Source organism: Arachis ipaensis, chromosome B9 (assembly GCF_059453495.1).
Source record: "Arachis ipaensis isolate K30076 ecotype BB chromosome B9, ASM5945349v1, whole genome shotgun sequence".
NCBI classification, from domain to species: Eukaryota; Viridiplantae; Streptophyta; class Magnoliopsida; order Fabales; family Fabaceae; genus Arachis; species Arachis ipaensis.
In genome coordinates, this window is record NC_142444.1 from 120,040,201 (window position 1) to 120,060,860 (window position 20,660).

At 31.5% G+C, this 20,660-nt stretch overlaps 2 protein-coding genes across 2 annotated transcripts; one reads left to right on the forward strand and one right to left on the reverse strand.

The window, feature by feature from the left end:
• The first annotated feature begins 9,416 nt into the window (after positions 1-9,416).
• On the forward strand, positions 9,417-10,751 carry LOC107615780 (uncharacterized). Its single transcript, XM_016317814.1, has 3 exons — positions 9,417-10,182; positions 10,229-10,424; positions 10,532-10,751. Exons 1-3 carry the CDS (start codon positions 9,417-9,419, stop codon positions 10,749-10,751), a joined length of 1,182 nt encoding a protein of 393 aa, XP_016173300.1.
• A 1,427-nt stretch (positions 10,752-12,178) lies between these two features.
• LOC148546116 (uncharacterized) lies at positions 12,179-13,078 on the reverse strand. Its single transcript, XM_088498133.1, has one exon. It carries the CDS (start codon positions 12,653-12,655, stop codon positions 12,179-12,181), a length of 477 nt encoding a protein of 158 aa, XP_088354259.1. The 5' UTR covers positions 12,656-13,078.
• Between the last annotated feature and the right edge of the window lie 7,582 nt (positions 13,079-20,660).

Genomic DNA, 20,660 nt, shown 5'->3' on the forward strand with positions numbered 1-20,660 from the left:
ATGTCACATTTTTTCACAATTTCTTTACTTTGTAATACACTTTTTATCGTTGGTTGGGCTCCAGGTGTTGTTGAAGATGGGAAAAAAGTCTCTATTCCAGTAGTTTTTTTCCCTTTCCTAGTTTTTTGTTGCTGTCGTGCTTCAAGCTCTTCCATTCTATCAAATTCTCTTTCAACATCATCACATGCTCCATAACTTTCTACATAATTTTCTTGAGTTTTCCTTTTCTTATTCATAAATTCTTCAATATTTTGCCCAAATTGATGGGCAACAGCAGGTGGAACCTTTTTGCACTTCTCAACATCTCCTCCTTTTCCAGCCAAGTGATACTTAAATCGATTAATCCACCTCTCCTAACAGGTTTGTCACAATATATGCACATCATAGTAATTTTTCCTGTTTTTTCCAAAATTTGTTTACAATGACCCTAAGCTGGATCAATCTTTCCTCTATTATTATAAACTCTTTTAGTGGTAAGATCAGGGGTAGGAGTTGCTGATGATGCTTGTTCTTGAGATGGTGGCGTTTCTGATGGTGTTTGAGATGAAGCCATTTTTAAAATTCTAGCAAAGAAAACAAAAATATTTTCAGCAACAAAGGATTTGCTTAAATCAGTTTTTAAGCAACACAACAACCACCACCATTTCACCAAAGTTCCCTGATTCAACTAACAGAAACTCTAAACAAACCAGCAATAAACAACAACAGCTCTAAAAAAACCACAGTAAAATACAATAGCAGCAACCAGCAACTAAAAAACTATATACCAAATTACCAACACAGCAACCAGCAATAGCAGCAACTAGCAACAAACAAGGAAAATACAGCAACCAGCAACAATTCAACAGATTTTAACCAGCAACAATACAACAGATTTTAACTAATATACCAACCAGCAACCAGCAACAATACAATTCAAGAACAATTTTAACTAAAATTTGACCAGCTTCAACAACTACTCTAAAAATCAAATTTATCAACAGATTCCATAACAATAGATCAATAGCAAAGGCACTGACCTGAGGGAGCAGAGGCACTGAGGCAGAAGATGAGTACTTTCTGAGCTTTCTGACGATCACCACTTCCACCAAATGACCCGAGGGAGCAGAGACTGAGAGTGACGGAGAGGTGAGGCCGCAGAAGCGTTATGAGCTTTCTGAGCTTTTTGATGAACACTTTCTACCGCTGACGAGGACCACTCGAGACTGAGAGTGACGACGATGTGAGGCCGAGACGACGACGTGAGGCCGAGATTGGGTGACGACAGAGTGACGACGGTGAGGCCGTGAGGGTGAGGGTGAGGGACTACCGACGGAGAGACAAGGTTAGCTGGGGGAGCGGGGTATCGGCAGAGACTGGTGAGGGTTCGGCGGTGACTGGTGAGGCAGATTGATGAACTCAGAGTCTGAGACACTCAACTCTCAAGAGATCTGTCTCAGATGCCATTAGGGAGATGTGAGGCAATGGGGGAAGGGGGGATAGGCTAGGGTTTCATTTCAGTTTCAACGAAGGGGGGAATCATTAGAACGACGCCATATAGGATTAAAAAAAATATTGCACCACCCGGACCGGATCAAATCACCCGGCCGGACCACCGATTTTCATCAAAACCCGTCGGGTTGAACCGGGTTTCACCGGGTCTATTGCATGGCCGGTTCAACGTGTGACTCGGTCCAGCCAGGTGACCGAGTGACTGGGTTTCCGGTCGAACCGGCCGGGTCGAGCCGGGTTTGATAACTATAGTAGTAGCAAATATATGAACGTCACGGTTTGCTGAGGGGGTGGGTGCAGGGCGGCGCACGGTTAGTGATGTGGGGCCTGTGGCTCTTAGCCAATGAGATCATGACATGTAAGACGCAAGAAGTTGAAGATCTGTGATATTGGGACCCACACTGACATATAGGTATGGCGGATCCTCATTGTTGGTCTTGGCCTATAGGCCTATACCGTTTGTCTTAAGATGAATACATCTTCTCAATTTTTTAATTATTTAATAAAATATCATTTTTTATTTTTTATTTTTAAATAAAAAATATATTAAAAATATTAAATAATAAAAAAGTATATTTTATTAAACAATTAAAGAAAAAAGTGAGAAGATTCACTCCCTGTGAGTCAGTTCCTGTCATTTCTTTTGCAGTTTATTTTATTGAGGTTTAAGGAATCTTTAGGCACTTCGGTCTATTAATTACTGTTGCGATCTCAGTATTATCAATGATTACTATGTTTATTCAAAGAAGATTAATTGGTTTGTGATTTATTTATAAGAGAATGAGATTTACAAAATGAGAAAATCTCTACATACAAGTGTTTTGCGATTACAAGCTTTACAAGCATGAAGAAAACGAAACCCATTAAACGTGCTGCTTATGTTACGTGCCTATTTAACAGACTTTTAAATTAATTCAAATCAATTAACGCGCCAATATATAACTTCCATTTTTCAAAAGATTTCATTTCTTTTTTCGAGTTTCTTGTCAAATTTGTTAGATCTCCTTCGTGCGTTCTCTCTTTGCCTTTTCATTCGTTATTTTACCTGCGTTTATCACTGGTTTCTTCTTCGTCATTTACGTGCTTTTTCTCTCTCTATATTCTTGCTTCATTTTTTTATTTTCATGATTTCTGAAATCAAGCTTTGAAATCGTTTTGAAGATAATAGAACTTCAGAAATACACCCAAACGATTACAAAAATACACCCAAATAGTTACAGAAAGGATTACAGAAATACACCCAAACGGTTACAGAAATACACCCAAAGGATTTAAGAAATACACCCAAAATATGGGGGAGACAGTATATTTCTTTTTGAAATCTTTTAATGTTTTGCTGGTTAAGGATGAGGCACATGGCAGAGACAATCTAGCAAAAAAACCTAGAAGAACAGTAAAACAGTACCTTGAATAATGTTTCTTCGTTTTTTCTGGTGATTTTTTATGGAAATTTGTATCTTTTCTTCTTGATTTCTTCTACTCTTCACGAGGAGTTGAAACGTTTCTGCAGAATCGTAGTTTGTTTCAAATATCGCTTGAATCTTGATAGTTTGCGTTTTGATTGAGGAAGAAGAGGAAGAGTGAACGTGTTGTGGAATGGTGATTAAGGCGCGTGTGTTGGACGCTCGATTCTAAAAGAGTGGTGTGCGTGTTTTTTCTTAGACTTGGACCAACTTGTATAGCTTGTAAGCCAAAAAGACTTGTATGTGTAGCAGACCTGTTACAAAATATGTAGAATAAACATTACACAACTAACATGACAGTCAATATTTAATATTAAAATTTTTACATTTTTAAAATTTAGAACATTTAAAATTTAACAAATATTTATTTAACAATTTGTTATAATATTAATTGAAATTGACTATTAAAGTGTTAGCTTTTTAGTATTACTCTAATTTTATTTTTCAATTAAAATAATAATATTTTAAAAAATTGAATTATTAAACACATTTATTACTTATTTCCAAACTCGAAGGAGTTCCTTTATAGTGAAGAAAAAGGTATTAAATTTTAAATATTTTATTATTAATTTATTATTATATGATTATATGTAGGAGTTATAATCATGTAAGATTTTAGTACAATTTACTATAATAAATAAAATACAAATCAATTTTACCAGAATGCACAAAATAAAAAATGGATACCAAAATGCATTTTTTGCATAATTAATATAAATCGCAATAGGGGTCTCGCGGTTTAGAGAATACACGTAATCTGCTATAGGGGTGTCGCAGATTATGTGCAAGCAGAACTGGTCATAAACCGCGATAGAGGTGTCGCGGTTTACGTGTATGCGTGAATTGTGCATAAATCGCAATAGGGGGTGTAGCGGTTTATGCATTACTATAATTATTTATGTTAAACATAAAACAAAGTATGAGGTTAACAAAAAACATACATTACATACACCTAATTCAATAGAAATAAACTAAGTACAAACACATATAATACAAAAGTACATGGTAAATCCGACACACATAGGTATCATCAATGGAAACATAAAATAGTAAGCTACGGCCCCTACCTATCCTCATCCTCATCAGCAGAGTCATATCCAAATGCGCCCAGGAGATGCGACCCTGTCCCATATGCAGATGCAGGCGTCCCACCCATGCCCAACCAACTGTCATACGGGCTGCAGCAGGCTCATTCAGGTCTACATGTAGTTGGGGCTGGAATCCATAAGGGTCAGACATCTGTGGCTAGTACCGCTGCAAATCATCCATGTCTGGGCGGTAGCATTGCACAACGTCCATCTGGGGCTGGGTCTCAGGCACCTGATCCTGTGGGGTCTGCTGATGAAAATCTGGAGGGCCATCATCCTGGATGAGATCTGCAAAGTCAGAATAGAACTGTGAACTCCCAACCTTGTGGTCCATATCCATCGTGAAAGTCGGACCCGCCGGATCATCATACATTTGGCTATCGATGTCGTGGTATATCTGGAAGCTGGAAACATGTGTAAGAGGAACCTCCTGGGACTCCGCCACTGCATGCCCAGTGGGTGTATCACTAGGACCAGCAGATGTGCTCCCTAATGAATGACCCTGATGCTGAGGACGGCCACGGCGGACACGGTGATCGGCATGTCTGCCGCCGTCGCCACCGGATCTGTCATCCTGAATCATGTCATCCAGCCATCGCCATTTCTGGTCTGTAGCACGGGTACCAACGCGTCGTCGACACTCGACGCGCCTGTTATCTGGCACGTCTGGCATGGGTACCCTCGGAGGAGCCTGTGACAACCCTCTCTGAACAACATCCTGTGAGATCGGCTCGGCCCTAGGATCGGTAATCAAGGAATCTGGCGACAGAAACCAAAGAGCCTCTCTGCAGCATGATAGTGCACTCTCCAAAGAGCATATAAAAGGTATGCGTATCAGGAAGCCGCCACTCAATGAAAGCACTGACTAAGGGCTCGTCCAACCAGAACCATCTGGCGTTGAGCCTCGCCAAGTGGTACAAACCTGCTCTCTCCAGATATGGTATGATCCTGACATGCAGAGGCATGTTCTGTTGCCTCCGAACACTATATATACACCTAGTCGGCTGGCCAATGTCACAGAATAAACCAAACATATAAAAAACTCAACAGTAATTTATAGTCATCTACCACATGACTACAATTTTAAAGTCTACACTGTTAACATACACTCCCTATTTTTTAATCACGAAATTCGATGAAAGACATAAATGATTAAAATATTAATTTAAATATTATATTTTCTTATTAAAATAATAATTTAAATCTAAATTTAGATACATTAACTAACAATAAATAAATTAAAAATAACCCAAAAAATGAAAAATACGAAATATCATTAAAATAATAATTTAACTAACAAAATTATACAAAATACATTAACTACAAATTATAATGCTAACCTCTTCGTATATGCTCCCAGCCACGTGCGCAAGCCGTTGACCCTGTATAGACTGCGTGCCTCCGCCATGATCCCAGCTCCTATCTCAACTCAAATCAACCACTATTCTCTCTATTCCTCTCTCTAGAAAATCACTACTTCTCTCTCTAGGATACTTTTTCTTCCAGCACAAATGTAATCTGCGAGATTCCTCCAGCGTATTTATAGTAATGCATAAACCGCTACACCCCTATCGCGGTTTATGCACAATTCACGCATACACGTAAACCGCGACACCTCTGTCGCGGTTTATGACCAGTTCTGCTTGCACGTAATCCGCGACATCCCTATAGCAAATTAAGTAAACCGCGGGACTCCTGTCGCGGTTTACCTAGATTAAGCTAAAAATGCATTTTGGTAGCCATTTTTTATTTTGTGCATTCTGATAAAACTGGTTTGCATTTTATTTATTATAGTAAATTGCCCAAGATTTTAAATTAAGATAAACTACCTTTTTTTAATTTTTAATGTTTAAGTTAAGTTCTAATTCCGTTCTTCACGTTTAAAATGTTTAATTTTTATTTTAAATATTTTATTTTACTTTTTTTTAGTATTTGATTAAAATTAAATTTTTTTAAAAATATCTTTTTTTATTGTCATCTTTTTTTTTCTCTTTTTTTTATTATTTTTATTCGATTCTTAATCACTATTACTACTACTATAACTATTATAATTACAATTTTTGTCACTATTTAAATAAAAATCATAATAAAAAAAGAATATTTTAAAAAAATATTAATTTTGACCAAAAATTTAAAATAAAACGAAATAAATTTTTTTTAAAATAAAAATAAAACTTTTTAAATATTAAAAATAAAATTATGACTTAACTTAAATATTAAAAATTATAATAGTATTTATTTTTTGTTATCTCTATTTGCGAGTTGTCTTATTTTAATTTTCTAAAATTATTAAAAATTTAGCTACTAAAATTTTGAGTTATATAAAAATACTTAATTTTGATTTAGTTTTCATATTCACAATATAATGAATTAGTCCATATAATTTATTATATTGAGCAAATTATTTTTTTTTATCTTTGAAAAAAATATTTTTATATTTTTTTAATAAAAATTATAAATATATTTAATTACTTTAATTTAAAATTTAATTTCGATATTTATCTACCACATTACTAAAATTAGATCTTTTATATTTTACTTTAAGCTTTTAATTTTATTAAAAAAATTATGATTCAAAAAATTTAATTATTAAGTAAATTAACAAATTGATAGTGTAAACATTAAATTGAGTAGATTTTTTTTTTCGTTTTCTTTCTCAGCGCTCCATCAAATTCTAGGTAGAACAATCCTCAGCGCCTCCTCCATCCACCAGAGGAATCTCTCAAAAATAAACACAGGCAGAATAGAGAAGAAAAATACAAGTATAACTATTAGAGCAGGGCAAGTAGATTAAGTGGCAGATAGTTACAGTTAAGCAATTAGGCAAGTCAAAATAATACATACTCAAACAAATCATTCAAATGCACATGATGTATGTCTGTCCTATTGGCCATGAGCTCACATGTCGGTTACTTTGCCCGAACCCGACACACTCGATAGCTAACCCGGATATCGTCTCTCTGATATGCATCCACACTCTTGGGGTATAGTACTCGTTACACTCATGAGATATAGTGCTCGCCACCCTCTTGAGATATAGTACCGCCGCATTTTTCAGGATAAAGTCCAAACTCTTGGGATTACTGTCCGCCACACTCTTGGGATATAATGCCCATCACACTCATGGGATATAGTACCTAATGCACTTTCTATAATAAAGTGCTCCTACATTCTTAAAATATATTTTTTGCCACACTTTAGGAGTATAGTGTCCAACACACTTTACAAACAGAGAGAATATAACACATTAAAAGAGAAAAAAATTATACAAAAAAAAAAGATTATACACAACTAATATACTTATCATACCATCTTTAACATACTCAAGATCAAACATATTCAAAATCACAATTTAATATATTCATCCAATCACAATTCTATTTATTTTTTTTAATTACACCATCTAATAAAAAAAAATAATAATATAAGTGTTTGTCTTATTCAATTCAACAACACTCTTATTTCATGAATTATATATAGAATTTTAATATAGATTTACATCTGAATGTTTAACAATTATTGAAAAATATCTAACACGAAAAACATTATATAGATATATATATCAAATAATTATTTAAAAATATTTATATAATAAAAAGCATTAATATAAAAATTTAATTTTTATGCAGCAATTTTGTACCTATATTAAATCACGTAACACTATATTTAATAAAAATAATTATTGTTTAGTTTTTATTATATAAATAGTCATCCCAAAAAATAAATATATCATTATCAAAGCATCAAAATTAAATTTTAATATAACTTTTGATACAAATTTATAAAATCTATGTGTACATTTATTTTTTTAATTAAAACGAGTCATCCACTAACAATATACTTATAAGTAGGGCTGACAATATTAACTCTATTGGTAAGTATTTAAAATTCGACTTAATTCGATAGGATAGGATTAAGAGTAGAGTAGGTTCATTTATAAATAAAATTAATTATAAATTTACCATAAACATTACTGGATCTACTTGCAATTATAATATATTATAATATATAATTAAAAATAATTATACATATATATTATATTTGAAGTAGATAAGAGTTGAGCTCACATATATTCATCTCTAAAAATTTGTAGAAACACTAAATCAATTACTCTAATATTTTAAAGACATTTGTTTTTTTTTATAAATCGTACCTAAAATAAACTAATATATAAAACACATTGGTTTTGTTGCAGGTAGAGTTGAGCAGTGAGGCGGATCTATAAAAATTTAACAGTAAGGATAAAAATATAATAAAATTTAGATATATTTATAAAAATTTAACAGTAAGGATAAAAATATAATAAAATTTAGATATATTTATAAAAATTTAACAATAAAGATAAAAATATAATAAAATTTAGGTATACATATATGTTTTTGGCCAATTTCACAATATCCAACAAATTTAAAATTAATTTATTATAGATTTAAATTTTATTTAAGTATCTGTCATTAGCTAATAAATTACTAACACACGAGATATAATTTGAATTTTTGATACTTGTATACGTAGATGACTAAGCTGATCATTTAACCAATCCAAATTGGTTTAGATATATTTAAAATTTTAAATCAAAACTTTCTATATGTATTGAAAAAAAAATCAAAACTGCACACATAAACATCTATACACACATTCACTTATTATAATATTTAAAATAATAAAAAGATAATCTTAGACACATGTTATAGTATTTAAAATAATAAAAAAAATAATTTATAATAATTTTTTTATTTTTAATATGACTAACTAATATTTTTCTATGTATATTCTTAAACAATTATTTAATTTTTTATTATTTTCTATTCAATTGTAAAATTTACTTATTATATTATTTATGGTATAATAAATTTTTAACTAAAATAATTATTATAATTAATATTATTTTAATAAAAAATATTAATACAGTATATTCATATATTTTTTGAAAAAATAATTAATAATTTAAGTTGTATTTAATTAAAAAATTAAATTTTAATTTAATTATCAACTAATTAGCTAATATCTTTAAATTAATTATCACTATTTTTTGAGTTAATTTATTTATTTATTTTTATACTAAATCAAATTTAATAATATAATTATTATATATTAAGCTTAACAAAATATTTTTCAACATAAAATGCAAGAAAATAATTTATATTTTATTTTAGGGACAAATATAATATAATAAAGAATATATATATATATATATTAATATTTTGGGCAATGTACATATATAAAATAAAAGAGAGAAAATTTTATCTGAATGCAACATTTGCAAAGTGAGGAAAAGCATAAACCTTTGTTGGCTGCCACGGTTTATGAGGAGAAGAATTCTATATATATATATGTGAGTAAGATTCAAGCTGCTGAAGAGATCATTATCACAATGGCAAGTGAGGAAGAGAGTTTTCTTGTTTTAGTGCATTGTTCTGGGAAAATCAAAAGAAGCAAAAAATATGGTGTGAAGTTCACTGACAGAGAACCATTGAGTGTGTTCATCAGTTCATCAAGCACTTTGTCAGATGTAAAGAACAGCATATTACAGAAGCTTGGGGTATTTAGGAGCAAGTGGGTGAAGAAGCTATTCTACAAGATTTCCATCACAGTTGTCTCGACCGGTGTTGAGTATGATACATTTGTACTAGCGGCTAATGAAGATATTAGGGTTTTGTTTCATTGTGTTAGGAGTTTTCCGGAGGTCAGAATACACAAGTTGTATGCGAAGTTGGAGGTTGGTGTCGATAGTTCTGGGGCATCAGCTCCAGTTCATAGCTCGACTGCCGCGGGCGGTGCGTTTAGTTCGATGCCTGTGGCCGGACCATCTATTCCGCAGGTCGCATCCCCTTCCTTCGCATATGATTTAGATCAAACGGAGGCAGTTGGTTCTATACCGTTGGAGAATCCTGGGATCTGGCACCAGGTATTTGAGGTGGATACCGGTGGTGGCATGATTCATGATGTTCAAGGCTTTGGGGAACCTGATCAAGTAGAGAATGCAATGCGGGACGATGACTCTGACCAGGAGCCTGTAGATATCATTGGGAACAGCGATGATGACACAGGTGCCAATCCACATACACAACACGGGCCTTCAAGTTCTGGCACACAGCAATACGCTCCACACTTCTCCACTCTAAACTTGGAGGCTCTGGGTCAACAGGCAGACGGAGGTGCTACAATTGGGGGGTTCTTCTACAGATTTGCAGATTGGACAATCATTCCAGAATAAAGATGAAGCTGTTCTGAGTGTGAAGGACTATAGCATCCGTCAAGGTGTTGAGTACAGAGTCTTAGAATCGGATCATCTGAAGTATCATGGAAAATGCAAGGAGTTCGGCAAGGGTTGCAGTTGGTTGATTCGCATATCGCTTCGGCACGAAAGGGCACTTGGGAGGTTAGGAGGTACAACGATCCGCACACTTGCTTGGCCACCTCTATTTCCAGTGATCACCGTCAGCTTGATTACCACGTTATCTGTGTGAGGATTTTTCCGTTGGTTAGGGTGGATGCTGCGGTTATGGTAAAGGTCTTGCAACAAGCAACAGAAGCTGATTATGGGTTCAGGCCTAGTTACAGGAAGGTTTGGATGGAAAAACAGAAGGCAGTAGCACAAATATATGGAGATTGGGAAGAGTCGTATGCCGAGTTTCCACATTGGATGCTAGGGGTACAGTCGACCATGGCTGGGACAGTCACCGTGTTGAAGACCTCTCCTGTTTGACTTGGGGATCAGGTTGACGAGTGAACGGTGTACTTTCATCATTTTTTCTGGACATTTCCACCCAACATCGAGGCATTCCAGCATTGCAAGTCCCTCGTGAGTATTGAGGTACCCACTTGTATGGCAAGTATGGAGGCACGTTACTGTTGGCGATAGCGCAGGATGGGAACTCGAACATCCTCCCGATAGCCTTCGCCCTTGTGGAGGGAGAAAATGCGGAGTCATGGTCATTCTTCTTGTCCAACCTATGATCGCATGTGACGCCACAGGAGGGTATCCTTATTATCTCTGACAGGCATGATGACATCAAGGCTGCACTTGAGGCCCTCGAGAATGGTTGGCTGCCTCCACGTGCTTTTTGAGCGTACTGTATTCGTCATGTGGTAGCGAATTTTAGCCTTAGCTTCAAAGGTAAAGATGCAAGGAGGATGCTGGTGAATGCTGCCTATGCAAAAACTGAAGCAGAGTTTTATTACTGGTTTGACATCATGCGAACTGAAAATCTGGCCATGTGTGATTGGGCCAACCGGATGGAGTATGACAAGTGGACCCAACACGAGGATAGAGGTATACGGTTTGGGCACATGACAACCAACATTAGTGAATGTGTGAATTCCGTGTTAAAGGAAAATCGCAACCTCCCGGTCACTTCGTTGGTTAAGTCAACTTACGGGAGGCTTGCTGAGCTATTCGTGGTCCGCGGACAGACGGCAGAGGCACAACTTGGATCTGGGCATGAATTTTGTCAAGCATTGGTGAAGGCTATTGATCGGAACATAAGAGACTACAGGTGCTTCACCGTCACGTTATACGACAGGCACCAATCGAAGTACACGTGTACAAGCACGGGTTTGTTCCGCCTATCCCAGAAGGCCTATGGCCCCCATATCCTGGACCAGCAGTCATTCCTGATCCTAACATGAGGCGTGCAAGGGAAGGACGTCCGAAGGCAACCAGGATCCGCGGTAGCATGGATCAGTCTGTTGAGAACCACCCGAAGCGCTGTGGCCTCTACCGTTAGCCTGGTCATACGCAGAGGAATTGTGACCAGTGAAGACATACTGCTGCCAGGGATGGTTAGATGTTATGACGTTTATGATCTCGTTGTTGTTGTCTAAGTTGTATTAGGATTTCTTAATTTGAGTAATGTTAGGAATTGAGTCAATGAATGTCGTTCCTTTGTTCAATGTATTAAGTTTGTCTGTTTAACTCCTTTTATTTTAGAAGTTTAATTGAAACACATTGGTTTGCTTATGAATGCACGTAATAGTTGTGACAAATTTGTTCGTAACCATAGATCCTAAAACATATATAAGACACATACATATCAAATAATATACAATAACAGTCTGAAACATAAAACCCTAAACTTGATGCTAAGAACATAATCAAACATAGTTCCCACCATATGTAAAAACAACACATAACTAATCAGAATCCTCGATGGTGTCACTGTCATCATCGTCGAAATGACCAAGCAGGTGACCTCCAGTGCCACACAAAGGAGGACGTCGCATCCTCATCGGTCGCTGATCCACCTCTGGTGCGGATGTCTGTGGCGGAACGGCGCTGAATGCTGATGCTGGGGTCCCTCCTAACGCGAACCATGGGTCAGATGGAGAAGCTGCAAGCTCATTGAGGTCAACCGGCAACTGAGGCTGAACATCGTGACTCAGTGGCTGGGACTCGGCAAACTGGGAATGAACCTCAGGCATCTGTGGCCTATAATGGGTTGCATCGTCGTCCCTCAGCATGTCTGCTATATCCCTAAAGAAGTCTGACTGACTAACGGGATCGTCGATGTCCATGCCGACAGCCGCGGTAGTAAATTCAGCGAATACCTGCGGTCCGACACTCCCGAACAGCTGAGAGCTACCCCCTACATCGTAGGTGGGCTGATCCATCCCTGTGTCCAAACCTCCAACATCCTCACCAACAGCGTGCTGAGCACCATCGTCCTCAGCGGATGGTCCTTTACCTCGCGCCCGTCCACGACCATCCCGCCCACCCTATCGTCTGGCTCTACGTCGAGGAACACGATGATCCACAACACCTCCATCATTGGCACCACCTAGGTCCTCATCCAAACGGTCGTCGAGCCATCGCCACTCTCGATCGGTGGTACGTGTGCCTATACGCCGACGCCGATCCACTCGCCTGTTGTCCGGTTTGTCGAGAACCTGCACCCTGGGAGGTGCCTGCGACGATCCTCTGTGACGAGCCTCCTCGGTCAAAATAATCGGTCTAGGATCATGAAATGCAACATCTGGGGATAGAAATCTGTGGGCCACACGGCACCACCAGTCTAAGTACTCAGCTGATGGACCGGGATCAGCTACTCGATCGACCGGTATGACTGAATCAACCCGGTTCTCCCAATGCAAATGCTACTCCTGATAATATCTGGGAAACCATCGATCTCCACCCCTTCCATCCTTCGCATAGAGCCAATCTATGTTCAGAGCCAACTGAGGGAGATGTTGAACACCGCCGAACTGCGATACCACCCTATCCACCTGATGCCATTCAATCGCAACAAAATATATCAGGCTAGTGACCGCCGTCCATAGCCTACGGTGCTCGTCAACTAGTATCTCCGGATGAACAACAGCAGAAACCTCGGGAGAAGAATAAGGCTCCCACACAAACTGTATCGGAAAAGGTAATGCTAGGTAAGACCATAAGAGTAAACATGAACGACTACTTGTAAGAGCAATAACTAAATGACTCACATCGCAGACACGCAATCTATCCAAAGAAAGGCTTGCAGACACCACTCTTTGATTCCCTGCATCGTTTCTCGGTAGATATGTAGCCCACCTACAAGTTTCATTGAAAGCATGTCATAACGAACAACAACACATGAAATTGAACAAGTTATGGACCGAAAATAATAAACTGCACATGGATGCAAGCGGAAACCCAAACACATCAAAACCACTAGGTCTCAAACTGGAAAACCTCCAGAAAATCCAAGACTGTAGAAGTTGTAGTGGCCCGGCCAAGTTAACAACGTTTCTGTTTGTCCCACGACAAAGACATCTATACAACCAGGCTAGTGCAGCCGAGCCCCAGCTATATCTACCCAAGTCGACCATCGATGCCAAATAAGGCAACCAATGAAGGTGAACCCGGTTTGCGTTCTTGTCCACAAACAGCTGAGAGGACAACAATATCAGAATATAAGCACGCGAGTATATACGCACGGTCTCTTCACTAGCATCTGCTGGGAGAACCCGAAACCTCTCATGGAACCATGTGTAGCACACTGTCATCTGCTTAACTTTAATCTGCGGAGGTAACTCCCCAAACAACTTGCGAAACCACACCCATGCGGGTCTTTCATTCTCCATCAGATTCTCAAAGTCAGTCAGGCACCCACTAACGGGCTCCCCATCGATGGGCAAACCCAGCTGATAAGCCACATTTTGCAAAGTGATAGTGCACTCCCCAAACGGCATGTGAATGGTGTGGGTCTCAGGACGCCACCTCTCAATGAATGCGCTAAGTAGAGGCTCATCAACCCAGAATCACTTACTGTTCAGCCTAGCCAAGTGATACAAGCCCGCGATCTCCAGACACGGTATAATCCGATCGTGTAAAGGCATATTCTGTTGTCTCCTAACACCGCTAATAACCCTAGTAGGCTGCAAAATATGGATAAGGAAATCTTCAACATACGACCAATACTAATAACAGCAACTATAATTTAAAAAAAATTATTATACACCCACATTAGTTTTCTATTATCTCTAATAACACTGATAAAAATAACAAAACAATAGCAATAATAATAACGACAATAACAATATTTACTAAGAAGGATAAGACTAACACTAATATGAATAATAATACCAATAGTACTAATAATAAAGGTGAGGTGTCGATTCCCAACTAATAAAGATGAGGTGTCGATCCCTCGTGATTCCATTTTCTCTCCAAAATGAATGCAGTTTTTCTATTCTAAATTATTTTATAAAAAATATCTTTATTATAATTATATTATAATAATATATAATGAATAATATATAATTATACTAATTTAAGAACATATCTTCATTATAATTATATCAAATCAATATTTAATGCATTATTAAACTGCTTATCAATTATCAATTAAAAATATTTTTAATCATTTTAATAATAATAATAATAATAATAATAATAATAATAATAATAATAATAATAATAATAATAATAATAATAATAATAATAATAATAATAATAATAATGATGAAGATGATATTATAATGATATGATAATGGCACCCGTCTAATCATGATAAAAATATTTTATTCTAATTATAAAATGATCAAATCTTATGATATTTATAACGCACATTGATTTTAAATATTTTTAGTTATTTTAATTATATTAATTTTAAAAATATTGATATAATTCTAATTCTTATTCATTATATAATAATAATAATAATAATAATAATAATAATAATAATAATAATAATAATAATAATAATAATAACTTGAAAAACATATATATAAACTATTTCAATTATCCGTGTATTATTGTTAAAATTCTATATGTTCCTAAATATAAGTCTTGAAAAACACGACATAGTACGGGCTATTAGTGTAGAGTTGTTTAGGTTTGTTTAGGAAGATATAATAGAATTTATATTTCTAAATTTCAATACATATATTTCTATTTCAATCTGTGTATATCAGGTATAATATTCTTATTCATTGTCCGAAATTTCTCTAATCATGATAGAAGATAATAATTCTAATCATGATATGACAAAATTATATGATTTTAACAAATTAATATATGATGTGTAATTATTGTATATAATAAAAAATTATATTAATAATAAGTAATTTACATATTTATTTTTGTTTTACTAAAGTCTATATAATAAAAAATTACTTTAATAATAAGTAATTATCTTAATAACAAAATTATATAGTAATCACCTCAGTATTTACTTTTTAGATTGCTCAATTTTCATTCAGCGTAATAGAAACCAAAAAAACCAATAAATTCTTACTTGAGTTTTTCGTTATTCTTATATATAGGCTTTATTTTTTTAAAATACATTCTATATATATTTATATTTGTTTTTTATATATCAATAATATTATATATATTTATATATCTCTTTTTTAATTTTTTTAAATATTAACATATAATTAATGTAGATAACATATATACTGAATAAATATCTCTAATGAAAGTGAGGTGTCAATTCTTCGTGAATTCATTTTCTCTCCAAAATGAGAGCGCTATTTTCTCCTTTAAATTTATTTTAAAAAAATTATAATTCCACGCTGAATATACGTGGCAAATTAAAAAAAATGACAAGTTAATGGAATCAAATCATATTTCTATAACATATAAAAGAATATATATTTCTATTATATAAAAATTGAATTTCTGCACTTAATGATGGACGTGGCATACTTCTGAACATGTTTCTTAATTTATTTTTTATAACTCATTGAATATAATTTATTACAGTAAATTAATTATATCAACTAATTGATTTGATTAGATATTTAAATATCACATGATTTATTATAATTTATATCAATCAAATAATTATAAATTATTATATCAATTATTTTAATTTATTAATTTATAAGGTACATAATAACTTAGATGATTTGTTATTTATACTGATTAAATACAATAAATACAAATTAATTTAGTTAAAAAATCATTGTCTCCCATATTTTTCCTATTTATTTTTTTAATTCATTAAATCCTATTAATTATAATAAAATAATTATATCAACTAATTAATTCAATCAACTATTTTCTAATTTATTTTTTGAATTCAATAAATCAAATAAAATCAATTATACTAATTATTTGTATCAACTAATTGATTTGATTAATTCTTAATATTTGTATTTAATTTATTTTATTTATTTAAATACATGAATTATAACTAATTAGTTATTTAATTTTATTAGAATAAATATCAAATTTTATTCCTAATATAAAAATACAAAATTTTATTCCTTCTATTTTTATTTTACCAATATAAAAGACCATATGTGCTAGAAGAAAATATCATTCATTTACCAATTACTCTTTCATTGAGTAGCTTTTACAACAATTCTTTTTCTTCCTATGAGGCATGTCGCAAGAAGGCAATTGTCGTGGACACAAACCACCACACACTCTTTAACTCCCGTACTCATCATTCAGAGTAATATATGATATGTTATCCATGAAGTATTTATAGACTATGGTGTTATCATGTATGCATAAATAAAAAAAATTTCGTAATTAAGCTTAAGTCATTTACCTGTTTGTGTGGTATATTGTAGTGTGAAATTATTTTAAATTTGTGTTGTGCAATAATATTATGGTTTAATTCAAACTTTTATTTTAGAACTGTGTTATAATTTTATCTCATCATTTTCTCTTAGATATCAAGTTGATGTATTTTTATTTATTATTATTGAAACGGATGTGATATAAAAATTGTAAAAAAAAAACTCTCACATTCAATTTATTTTATTGTAGTTTTTTATTTTTTCTATTTTTTAATTTTCTTCTTATTCATTTTATTTTTTTAAATATCATATAATTTATTATAATTTATACCAATTAATTAATTATAATTTATTATATCAATTAGTTTAATTCATTAATTTACAATATGCATGATAAAATAGATCACTTGTTACTTATACGTTTATTCTTCTAATATCTAAATTTGAATAATTATATTTTTAGTTTTTGTTATGAACAAAATATTATTAATAATGAATAATTATTAACCACTCATACTTTTAATCAAAGTGTTTGGATGATTTTTATATTTATTAATATTAATTGTTGATTATTTTTTCGTAAATAAATTGTATTATAATTTTATATTAGTTCATAATTGATTAATAATTAATGTTCATGAAGCTATGTTACTCTAAATTTTATATTTACAAATATTTTATTTAAATATAATTTTTTAAACATAAAAATGTATTATTTTTAATAATATCATACTTTTATTTTTTTTAATTATTCTAAATGAATATTTTATCAAATACTAATTAAAGTCATCTTTCCATTTGCTTTTACTAATTTATTATCTAACTATTATATAAAATTAAAATCGTATTAATGAATTTAATATTAAAGTTAATTGGCTTTTTATTTAGAGTATTTTTTGATTTTTTTAGTCTAATCAACCAAAACTATTCAATTATTAATAGTCACTTCTATCTTATTTTATATTATTAACTAATTAAAATTACTAAAATTTAATAATACAATTCTGTTTTATATTTTTATATTTAATCCAATCCATCTAAACTATATAATAATCATTTTAATTTTTATATTTTATAATGTAATACTATATACATTAATAATAAAATAACATAGTAAATTATCATATTTTAATATTAAATATAAAATTAATACGTACAAAAAATTTTAAACTTTTAAATCAATACGGATCATTGTAAACAATACTTATTTATGGCATAAATAAAGAAATACAGAATATTAAGTTTTGCATATAAAAATTTAGGAACATATTATATGTACAAATGTAATTTCATAGTGTTAATTTTTTTTTAATGGTATAGACTAACAACTCTAATTTTATTTCATAGTCAAATTAAAAAAAAAATCATAATTTTAAAGGTAGTCAGAAAAAAACAATAAAATTGATCAAAAAAATAGTTAACTTATATTATTCTATTAATTTATTCAAGATATTAAATTATTTTTATTTATATTAAGATTAGTTTTAAATATTTTAAAATAAAAAGTTTAATTAATTATAATTTACATCTTAAATTATGTTGAGTACATGATATTCTATTATGCTGCTAAAAGTAAAAATGAGATAACAAATATAATTTTATCTCTTAATTCAGTGTATTTATTTATATTTTATATTTTTTGTGATTAATTTTGTATGGTATTGGTATATTGAATAAAAATACCTGTTATAATAACAAAAAATAAAATAAAATTTCAATCATCAATAATTTTATACTCTTTACTTTTTTTTCAGTTTCATTTTGGATTTTAATTTGTTACTCAAAAGTAGTAAAATTCTATTGATACCGAAATAAAGTTACAAAAAGGTCCATATAGGGTAGAATAAGTAAAATAATGTGATACCCATATTGCAACATCCAAATGAAACAACCTAAGATCTAAAATGTTTATATTTCTCTTTCTCACCGTCTATTATATTATCTATTCTATTATATAAGAATTGAATTTTTACATTTAATGATAGAGTCAACGTAGCATGCTTCTGAGAGTGTTTCCTAATTTATTTTGTTTAACTCGTTAAATACAATTCTTTATGATGAATTAGTTATATTAACTAATTAATTTGATTAGATATTTAAGTATCACATAATTTAAAATTATGTATATCAATTATTTGATTTGATTTTTATGATATATAAATTTAAGGAATAAATTAAAATTAAATAAGATAATTTATTACTTATTTAAATTGAATACAACAAATACAAATTAATTTAGTTAGAAGTTTACTATTTTATAATCTTCTATATATAAAAATGATAAAATAAAATTGTAAAAATAATATTTTTATCACTTTTGCTATTTTAATTTTATTTTCTTTGTTTTTTTATGTGTAATTTTATTTTACATTAACTTTGATTATTTAATAACAAAATATACTCATATTAATTTTATCATATAATAATATATTTTTTCTATGTTAATCGAAGAATTTCAATAGTTATCAACTACATCTAATAGAATGACTGAGAAGTGAGAACTACGAGAAGTTATACCCAGATTTAAAATGCTAAAACAAAGAAAAGAAAACAGTGGATATATGATTAGAGAAAAATATATAATAATGAGAAATATACTAAAATTAGATTTTTCTCCAACTAATAAAAGTGGGGTGTCAATTCCTCATGAATTTATTTTTCCTCTAAAATAAATCACTATTTTCTCTTCTAAATTTATTTTAGAAAAATATCTTTATTATAATTATATTACAATTAGCATTTAACGAATAATGCATGATTATACTAATTTAGGAAAATATCTTTATTATAATTATATAAAATCAATATTTAATACATTATCAACTAATAAAAGTGAGGTGTCAATTCCTCGTAAATTTATTTTTTCTCCAAAATGAAAGTATTATTCTCTCTTCTAAATTTATTTTAGAAAAATATTTTTATTATAATTATATTACAATATTACAATTATATTACAATTAACATTTAATGAATAATACATAATTATAATAATTTAGAAAAATAAAATAAAGTCCAGTAATTTATCTTCCGACTACACACGTGTGGAGAATAAATTTTAAGAAGAAGTCACATATAGTAAATACGATCAATAATTGTTAAATTGTATACTAACATTGATATAATATTATTTCAGGTATATGTTTTACAGGCATCAAAGAAAAGTATTGAGTTATTTTTTAGTGGGTTTAAATTATTTATTGTTTATTAGAGAATTTTGTTCATTAAAATTCTTTAATAATTTATTATTTATTTTGAGCAGATTTTGATATGTTCTTACTTGACAATAAAACAATATATAAAAATTTGTTGGTGGGTCTAAGTATTACTAGATTATTTATGGTCACATTGAGTATATATGTTTGATTTATTGAAGAGAGTAGATTACTAAAATCAATTAATAACTATTTTAGAGTTAATACATTTAACACTAGATTAAGAAAAAACAAATAATACATAATATGTTACATTTTTATTAATCAAACTATTATAAATCAAATTAATCTTAACAAAACAATTTAAAATTATAATTTCAATCTTATCACGTGCATGATACGGGTTATTACACTTGTTTAAAAAAATTATTATACACCCACATTGGTTTTCTATTCTCTCTAATAACAATGATAAAAATAACAAAACAATGGCAATAATAATAACGACAATA

Excerpts from the sequence above, each read along its gene's own strand:
- LOC107615780 (XM_016317814.1), top strand. The coding sequence starts at position 9,417 with ATGGCAAGTGAGGAAGAGAGTTTTCTTGTTTTAGTGCATTGTTCTGGG. Across the intron at positions 10,183-10,228 it reads TCTAAACTTGGAGGCTCTGG|ATTTGCAGATTGGACAATCA; the intron begins GTCAACAGGCAG and ends GTTCTTCTACAG. Across the intron at positions 10,425-10,531 it reads CACGAAAGGGCACTTGGGAG|GGTGGATGCTGCGGTTATGG; the intron begins GTTAGGAGGTAC and ends TCCGTTGGTTAG.
- LOC148546116 (XM_088498133.1), bottom strand. The coding sequence starts at position 12,655 with ATGGATCAGCCCACCTACGATGTAGGGGGTAGCTCTCAGCTGTTCGGG.